Source organism: Nymphaea colorata, chromosome 6 (assembly GCF_008831285.2).
Source record: "Nymphaea colorata isolate Beijing-Zhang1983 chromosome 6, ASM883128v2, whole genome shotgun sequence".
NCBI classification, from domain to species: Eukaryota; Viridiplantae; Streptophyta; class Magnoliopsida; order Nymphaeales; family Nymphaeaceae; genus Nymphaea; species Nymphaea colorata.
The window spans coordinates 7,035,259-7,044,397 of NC_045143.1; the positions used below are offsets into that span (position 1 = coordinate 7,035,259).

The 9,139-nt window shown below is 39.9% G+C and overlaps 1 protein-coding gene across 1 annotated transcript; it reads right to left on the reverse strand.

Moving 5' to 3' along the window:
• Positions 1–2,187: 2,187 nt before the first annotated feature.
• LOC116256372 (probable LRR receptor-like serine/threonine-protein kinase At1g05700) lies at positions 2,188–7,859 on the reverse strand. Its single transcript, XM_031632727.2, has 13 exons — positions 7,545–7,859; positions 6,573–7,107; positions 5,601–6,064; positions 5,356–5,494; positions 5,204–5,275; positions 5,055–5,126; positions 4,484–4,564; positions 4,216–4,397; positions 3,930–4,141; positions 3,727–3,853; positions 3,484–3,552; positions 3,211–3,400; positions 2,188–2,818 (listed from the first exon to the last, which is right to left on the reverse strand). Exons 1-13 carry the CDS (start codon positions 7,618–7,620, stop codon positions 2,407–2,409), a joined length of 2,631 nt encoding a protein of 876 aa, XP_031488587.1. The 5' UTR covers positions 7,621–7,859; the 3' UTR covers positions 2,188–2,406.
• Between the last annotated feature and the right edge of the window lie 1,280 nt (positions 7,860–9,139).

A 9,139-nucleotide genomic window follows, 5' to 3' on the forward strand; every position in this document is an offset into this window, starting at 1 on the left:
GGAGCTATAGTGGGCATAGCACGTTCTCCAGTGATTTCGATGGGTCGTCACATTGTTGGGAAAGGAAAAGAAAAACGCGGAAACGCTGCATATGCGTCTTCTCTTATTAATCAGTCGCATCGCGAAGGTCGAGACCAGGAACAAGCAGCCTTCAATTGGTGGAGCCATGTAGTATCAGAAGCTTGGGTACCTTTATTCTTATTTTTTGTTTAGCCTTCACAAATCTTTTGGTGTGACCATGAACTAGGACTATTCCACTGCCCAAAAGGCTCTATCTTCCCACACTCTCTCTTTGAGAGAGAGTTACAGGCACTGGGTGCACCGTAAAACAGAAATGCCTTTCATAGTTTTTGTACTTTTTCTCATTTTTAATTTTGTGTTTACAATTTTTTTTAATGCAAACTAAGGGTATTTTAGTCATTAATCTTACTGATATAGCGCATATAATCAGGTTCATCTCTCTTTACCTTTGATAAATGTACCAGCACTAGACATTGAGACCTATACTTACTTCAACTTATACTTAAAGATTCACTCCCTGTACTTCAACTTGTACTTAAAAATTCATTCTCTCTGTCAGTTAAAGAAAAAATAAACCGCATAATATGTCCCAGATCGCCTATTTGAACTATGGCCCTCAGGGCACCTGTCACAAATTTTATACTTGCAAAATTTCAGCAAAGGATCTGGATATATATTTGAAAATTTTAAATTTTTAATTATCTGAAAAAAGTGAGAATATTATGGAAAGCTTCAGAGGATCTCCGACTCTTTGGCATTAGAAAGCCAGAGACCTTAAAACTACACTTGTCAAGTCAAAATTGAGTGTAACCATCCAAAGTTGGCATTTGAATCGTACCGGATGACTAAAATAAAAAACAGGAAACTTCACTCTGTTTGCTCGGATAGCCACTGTTGCACACCAATTTATTACGTTTGGACCCACAACCTTGGATAAACAGTTGCCAATATAGTCCCACAAAATTTATTTATTTACATATTGATGGCCTCCAACTCCAACTATGGATAATTTGTATATTAGAAGTATCCCTTAAGGTTTGAGCGAATCATAAATTAGGGCTCAATGTTTGACTTTCAAGTGACCAACGCTCATCCTTCCATTAAAATTCTGTCAACTTAGTACATTAGCTCGATTTTAGCCCAAATTATGGTGACTGGGGGCGGTTCTTTGAAAATTTTGGAGAAAAGTCGGTGGTGATGGATAGGTTTGGGCATCAGGTGGGGCCGGCCTGCGGCTGGATCTGAAAGCGGCATTAAGAAAACGGGCCGGATCTGACCGGCCTGCTACCCAGCCTGCTTATTAATGGGCCGGGCCGGGTATCGGGCTTCGTCTTCCCAATCCAAGGCCCGGCCCAACCCGTTTTTAAATTGATAGCTGGGAGGGTTGGGCGGGCCCGGCCCTGCCGTCTGGTTCGGATCCAACCCTTGGGGAAACAAATGAGGAAGAAGAGAAAATGAGGGGAAGGAAGAAGGCAGAAATGAAGAGGAAAAGGAAGTTGAGGAAGAAGAGGAACCGAGGGGAAGGAAGGAGGTGGAAACGAAGATCAAGAAGAAGTTGAGGAAGAAGAGGAAGAAGAAGAGGAACCGTGGGGAAGGAAGGAGGTGGAAAAGAAGATGAAGAAGAGGTTGAGGAAGAAAAGGAACCAAGGGAAAGGAAGGAGGTGGAAACGAAGAGGAAGAAGAAGAACTGAGGGGAAGGAAGGACAGGAAGGGGCCGACCGAAGGTCAACAGCAGCTGTGACGGACGGACGGCGGTGTGGTGATGGTGGGGGTAGCTCAGCTCTTTTTCTTTTCAAAGTCCAAACAAAAACCCTAACAAATTTAGTGAGATGTTTTAGGTTTGAAATCGAATTCCATACATCATAACAGGTCGAACGGGTTCCAACTGGCCGATTTGTTAATCCGGACCCGGCCCGTTATGATGTGGGGCTGGGCCACAACGGGTTATAGTCTGACGCAAAAATTTAAGGCCCGGACCCTGGTTCAGACCGAGCCGGGTACCCAATAGCGGCCCAGCCCGGTGCCGAGGCCTATCTGATGGATTAAAAATCAAATGCTTTTACTCACCAAAAATTTAGTTTTAAATGAATGACTTGTCTCATGCAAGATATTTGGCATACATTTTTTGTATGGTCAGCATTAATAACATCTAATTGCAAATTGTGGTATGAAAAATGACTAACCTAATTTTCTGCAAATCAATGGCAATGTACAAACACGGAAACCGGCCTCAGCGGGCTCTACTCAATAGCATTTTGTCAATTAAAGTGGGGGCGGTAGTTCCATTGTCTGAACCAAATTATTTAGCTTTGCCAATCACAACCATTTATCGGACCACATTGCCTTCGGTACTATAGAACCTGAAGATGGTAATTGAAGTCCTTCTCACCTTGCTGATGGGTACATAGATGACTCAATGTCCCACTGAAAATGGCCTTGAAAGGACATTTTGCCAGAAACTCCTCCGATTGAACCTCGATCTTCAATCTCCAAAGCCGCCTTCAATCCATTCACGACTTCTGTCATGGTAGGCCTTCCAATTGCTTTCTCTTCACCGCATGTCAGAGCTACCTCTACAACTTTCCATATAGAGTTAATGTCGTATTGGCCTTGGAGCCTGGGATCGACAATGCTCGCAACATCTCCCCTCATAATTTTGGGGGTAACCCATTGGAGGATGTGGACTCGTTCCGATTCTAGCGTTAATATGGCACGGTGGCCTGTGATGAGCTCGAGAAGGACCACCCCAAAGCTATATACATCACTTTTCTCGGTCAGTTTGTTGGTGTTGTAATACCTGAAAACAAAAATGAACATGATGAATGAGAATCCTCATGACAGAGAGAGATAGAGAGAGAGAGAGAGAGAGAGAGAGAGAGAGTTCCATTTCTGCCATGTTTTGCAGCACAGTTGGCTTAATTTACAGACAAGAAATGGAACTTCGATGAGGATAAATTCAACAACTGCAACGACCTTCGAGTACCAAAAACCGCAAATTCAATATAGCAGGTGTAATTCCTTTTTCTGAACCGTCAGGTGCACAACTCAGGCACAGCAACTTGCAGAATGTGTGGAAACAACCACTTTGTTAACTAGTGGTAGATGCAACCATGTTGTTAACTAGTGAATGCAACAAGAAAGAGATTTTCTTGTGCCAAAAAAAAAAAAAAAAAAAAAGAGTTCGCATACTCAGGGTCCACATATCCGGGGGTTCCAGCGACTGTAGTTGTCACATGGGTAATGTCCTCGGTTACATAGATCTTCGACAGTCCAAAATCTGCAATTTTAGCTTCAGAATTTTCATTGAGAAGGATATTGCTCGTCTTCACATCCCTGTGTATGATTGGCGGCTGGCATCCAGAATGCAGGTATTCCAGCCCTGCGTACCGAATAACAATTAATATATGAAAACGTGTGATGTTCATGAAAGGAAATTGAAACCACTTTAATCTGAGCATCAACCTATAGCAGAGCTTAGAGCAATTTTCAATCTTTGTTTCCAGCTAACCACCACTGAGCTCCTGGAATTGTCTGCGGAAAAGAATACAAGCACTCGAGATCAGAAATCTCATTTCTCTTACCTGCTCCACTTTCTTAAGTAGGACTTCGCTTGCACCATAGTCAGAGGGCCCTGCCTTGCTATTGCCTTGAAAAAGAAATGCTCTAATCTGCACTGCGTAAATGATGATCAAGCAACATTGGTACCTGATAAGAGCTCCCTCAAGTTTCCTCCAGACATATATTCATAAACAAGTATCATGTTGTCTCCTTCCTCACAGAATCCGTAGAAAGAGACGAAATACTTGTGGTGAACTTTTGTTAACAACTTAATCTGCAAGCATTGAAACACAGTCAACTGAGCACGTACCCAATTTGTTTGCATCAAATATTGAATTCTAGAAACAAACCTCTGCAGAAAATTCTTTGCTCCTTTGCACAGTTGTTCTGGTCAATGTCTTGACTGCCACTTCCTTCCCATCAATCAGTTTTCCATAAAATACATCAGCAGATCCTCCTTTACCGATCATCCTTTCAAAGTTATTGGTAATCCTCACTATGTCATTGTAGGTGAATAAACAGCTACTTTCTAATGCCAATAGTGTGTGTGTCATTGCGTTACCTGGCATAGAAAAAAAAAGGTTATTAGTGATATAGAATGTATATACACCCAAAGATGAACTCAGAAATTCATACTGCTGCTCAAGGTTGAACCTTGGTTCTGTCTCATATTCTTCTTTCTCCTAAGAAACATAACTAGAACAATTCCAAGAACGAATATGAATATCGTAGGAGTACAAATGGAGAGCAAAAGCAAAACAACATTGTGTTTCTTCTTGCACGTTTCATCCAGGCAAAGTTGGGTATTATTGTCAATCCTGTGAGCAAAGAAAGTCATTGTTTAGGCAAAGGGTCGATGATTAAGTAGCTATTCATTGTTAATGAGTGTGAATTTAAACCAGACCTTACTGAAAGTGATCCATCATCCATCCTCTGTTTGAGGGTATCTGGAATTGGGCCAGAAAAGTGATTACCCGATAAATCTCTGAAAACCCCAGTTTCGTGTAACAATTCCATCAAGCAATTTGTACAAAAGAAGAAAATCAGCATCTATTCCATGCATTAAAAAAATTTTAGATATTTTGTATGTGCTAACAATAATTATTCTTTTGAACGGAAGATTATAAACTTTTGTATCTCCTCATTCTTCCTCCACTATGCATTCAAAGAGCATAGATGCCCACTAAAGAGAGATCAACTACTATTTTTGTTTATTTGAGTTTGTTCCTACACTTGTTTCTTGAGAACTGTATGACCTCTGTCATGTCTGACCATGAAGTTCTAGTGTGGAAGAATTTTCGGAAATGAGAAATACAGAGTTCTGCTCAGAGATCAGCATCTAGCTAGTTGTGTCTTGCAAGTCAGACATATGATGGAATCCTTGTTTCAAAATGGGGAAGTTGGAATTTCTAATAAAAGGCAATCCAGCGGCAATATTATTGATCACGTTGGAGAAAATTGACAACCGTACTTACAGCTTTGTTAAACTAGTCATTTTTCCAAGGAAATGTGGTATTGATCCTTCCAAGTTATTTCCGGATAAGTTCCTGCACTGAGAGATTAGGAAGAATTTCTGCTTAACAGAATCATTTGGCCATATATTTAGAAGGAAGAACATACTCACAATGAGTGAATTGATGCAAATTGATAAAAATAATTGGTTATGGAGCCATTTAAACCACTATACGAGAGATCCCTGCATGGTAATCAAGCTAATTATAATAGTTGACTAATAAAATTAATGTTCATAAGAAGCAAGAAATTACTGTCACGCACAAGGAAACGATTCTCGGTGATGAGGGATTTTCATAGCTACAGTCCAATCCATCCCAAGTGTACGTCTGAGGGAGGCATGGATCGGAGATCCAGTTTTTCTTCAGGTTGTAGTTCTCTCTAACTCCCGTGATTGCGTCAACTGCAAAAAACATATTTTCAAACCACCAGAGCGTGCCATCAACAAGCTTGTTGTCTATGTAAAAAACCAGAAAAGATCTTGTAGAATATAACTTCCATAGACCCACCATCCTGTTGATTGGTCGACAAGCCAGTGACATCATGTGCTTCGTAGATCTCAATTGCGTTTATGATTGGACCAAGAGTAGAAGTCTGTGCAACAGCTATTGAGAATGAATAGTCTCCTAGTGTATCAGGTGGGTTGCTGAATATGGTGTTTGGAACAAGATACCTAGGAACAAAAGCATCTTGCCAACTTTTTCCATTCTTGGAGATTGTGAGGTCTCTTGTTTGGTTTCCTTTGTACTGTATCAGTTCCGCAAAATGGAAGAAAACATGGATGCGAGCACCCGGCTTCGTGCTCCAGCTGATTGTAATGGGAGCAGATGAGGTCACAGCGGTCTGCATAATGGCAGTTGGCAATCCAAATGCCGGCGTATAAATTTCCTTCACTGGCAGATCAGTGCTAAGCGGAGTCCCATATGCATTGTAGTCTGGTGTCCATATGCGATCATACGGATCAGCAGGAAACCTGCAGTGCCAGTTGATTTCTTATTTTGACCAAAGAAAGGGACGATCAATTCTATTGCATTATTCACAACAAAAACAGAGAGCAGATATGTAAAAGTGGCCATCAAAACAGAATGAAGATCCAAGAAAATTAAGATCTATTAAATTTGTTGATGGAAACGGTTCTTTTTTTTTTTTTCCTTATCGGCAGAAAAAAATGGTTACAATAACAAAAGGCAGACATATCATAGTAATGCCACACAACGCCGGCGGTGGTTTTCTCAACTCCCTAGCTATAAGAGCTAGAGATAAAATTGTAAAGAAGAAAATGCCTTCTATTAATGCACCTCATCGAGGAATAAACAGATCTGCCTCATTTCTCTAGATACGTTTACCTATACAATCCGGTTCCCTCTCATGGAAAGATTCGCCTGCTTGAATAAGCAATAGTGTCTGAGCAACATACGTGTGGCTGCAGGAAACTGAACAAAAGCAAAACAGAAACAGAGGATCGCGAGATCAGTACATACCTTGATTCTTTGGTCGATCCAAAGTCGATTCTTTTGAAGGTCACAAGCGATGATTGATTGCCAGGTGAATATATACCATCGTAGGGCCGAAGTTCCAACGCTGATATAAACGGCATGCTGTTGCCTGACTTGAGCAAACATACTGATAGGGAAGTTGAAGTTGCAATCTTGATGATCTCAGTTCGTAAAACATGAGTTTCATTATCCAACTGAATCGTGTTCCAGAGGTCCAGCCCCATGTAGAGGTCGAAATTTGGAGCCAACCTCAACCCGTCGTAGTTCCCATACATGAAGGAAGCTCGGATTATATATCTCGAGCCGGAAGTCAAGCGGCCCAAACTGTAACAGTTCCTTGTGTATTGCGGGAAGCTTCTTACTGTTTGGTAGATCCGAGCAACACTGCTAGTCAAATAGTCTGAAGAGATTTGTTTCGCAACTCCACTGGAAATGTATGAACTGTCGGAGGTGTAAAACAAACCAATATCGCTTTTGTAGCTTGTCCCATTTGGGGCGCCACAGTCCAGACTTATGAAACCTAAACAGAAGAAGAAAGCGGGAAGTTTGGTGAATCAGAATAATGAGGAAATTGTCTCAATTTCGTTCAAGCCTCCGCTGGGAATTCTTGCATCCTCATTGAAATCTGCTTTCTACGTATTGGAAAAATACGATTTGCAAATTACTGACATCGGGAGAGGAAAAGAATCTGTATATGGAGTCAGAACTCAGAAGCCCCCCGTACGTTGTTTGGGGCCTTCCGTTTCTGTTGGTTTAAAAGCAATACTGAAATAAGGGTTGAGAAGATTTGCAGAAAACTAATGTATGCAAAACGTAAACTTTACATTTCTACTGAAATCAAACACCTTATATGTGTTTCTTGTTTTCCCTCCGACAGAGACCAAGTTACCTAACACCCTGTTCTGTAATGGGCCTGTTCTATAAAAACCTCCTCTTAAAGGTGGGGAATGCGCTTACCTTCTTGTGCTCCTCCTACTCGAAGAAAGAGGGCAGCACATGAAAATAGCAGAAAGAAGCAGTCCCATGTACTCATCAAGATCAAGGAGCGTGGCCTTCCTCCTCCTGACTTTGATTTTCCTTGCTAAAGAGATGTTACACCATGACTCTGCTCCTCCCCGCACCAATATATCAGAGAACGTGCATTCTTTGCAAGTCAATGTGCTCGTTAGAAGTTGGCTGCTACAATGATGTGAGGAGCCACATGGTTAAGCTAGCATCATTCAAGTTTCCGACCAGGTCTTCAATTTTCAGATCCTTTAGAATAAGTTTTATTGCTTAAATGTGAGTAGGTGACTCGTTTCCGACGTGCGATGAAGGCACGAAGAAGGAGAAGAAATTAATGAGTTCATCCGCCATGACATGCTAATAACGTAAATGGGACGGGTACATAAGGCCACCTCACCAACGCTCACAGATCATGATTTTAAAATCACTATATTATTGAAAGACAATTTAAAGGTATAAACTTTTTTAAAAGTGGTAGTTAGAGAATGACATTCAAATACGACAGATTATTTCTTAACTTCAAACATTCAAATTTAAAATGGTCATATTGAAATTTCATAGCTTTTAATGAAGATTTTCAACATCCATCGTGAATCTGGGTGAATGGGACGTTGAAATCCACTACGCAAAGAGTTTCAAAGGTCTCCATTCCCCTGCATTAGGACTTGAGTGGGTAAGGAACTTCCGACAAAGTACTTTATATTTTGTTTCTTTTGTAGTTCACAAAATAGCACCCACAGAAATTGAAGTAGTATGTATCTATGTGGGCCTCATTCTTGAGGTAAGCTCCACTCTTACCTTCATTGTTAATTGTCTCGCCCATAATCACAGGAAACACATTTTTTTCGAAAAAATACAATAAACTAAATTGCCGTTTAAAACTAAAAAAAACACAATTTTTTTTAAAAAAACGTTAAAAATGAAAAAAACACCTTTTTAACACATTTTTTCACGTTTTTTTCAACTTTTTTTCATTTTATCTTAATTTTTTTAATGCCAAACAGTTTTTTTTTTTATTTTCTATGTTTTATTTGTTGCAAAGCTACTTATCTTTTGATGTTCATGTTATTAGTTTTTCACTTATTTACTTGTTTAAAGACAACACATATTAAAATGAGAAAGAAAAAAATTTAAGACAATACATATTAACATAAAAGAGAAATTACATTATGATCATACACTGTTTTCTTTTTTTTAACCTTCCAGACTAAGGAGTTAGAACCGTCCAAAGTTGACATTTGAGTCTTACCAGATGATCCAAGTTTAATTAAAAAAAAAAAAAAAGATCTATTACACATTGCACATCAGCTTATTATGTCTGGGACCACAAGCATGTGGGCTTATTCAGGCATGCAATTGTATTTATTTACATATTGACTGTTTTCAACGTGTATATGGGTGTCCCTCATTTGCTTAATGCCCTTCAAACATTTCATTATTTATTTGAAGGGTCTAACATTTTTTCTGCCAGTGCCCCATAGCCAAAAGCCACTAGACGCACCATTTGTATAGGCGTATAAGCATACAAGCATTTATTTCTTAAATCT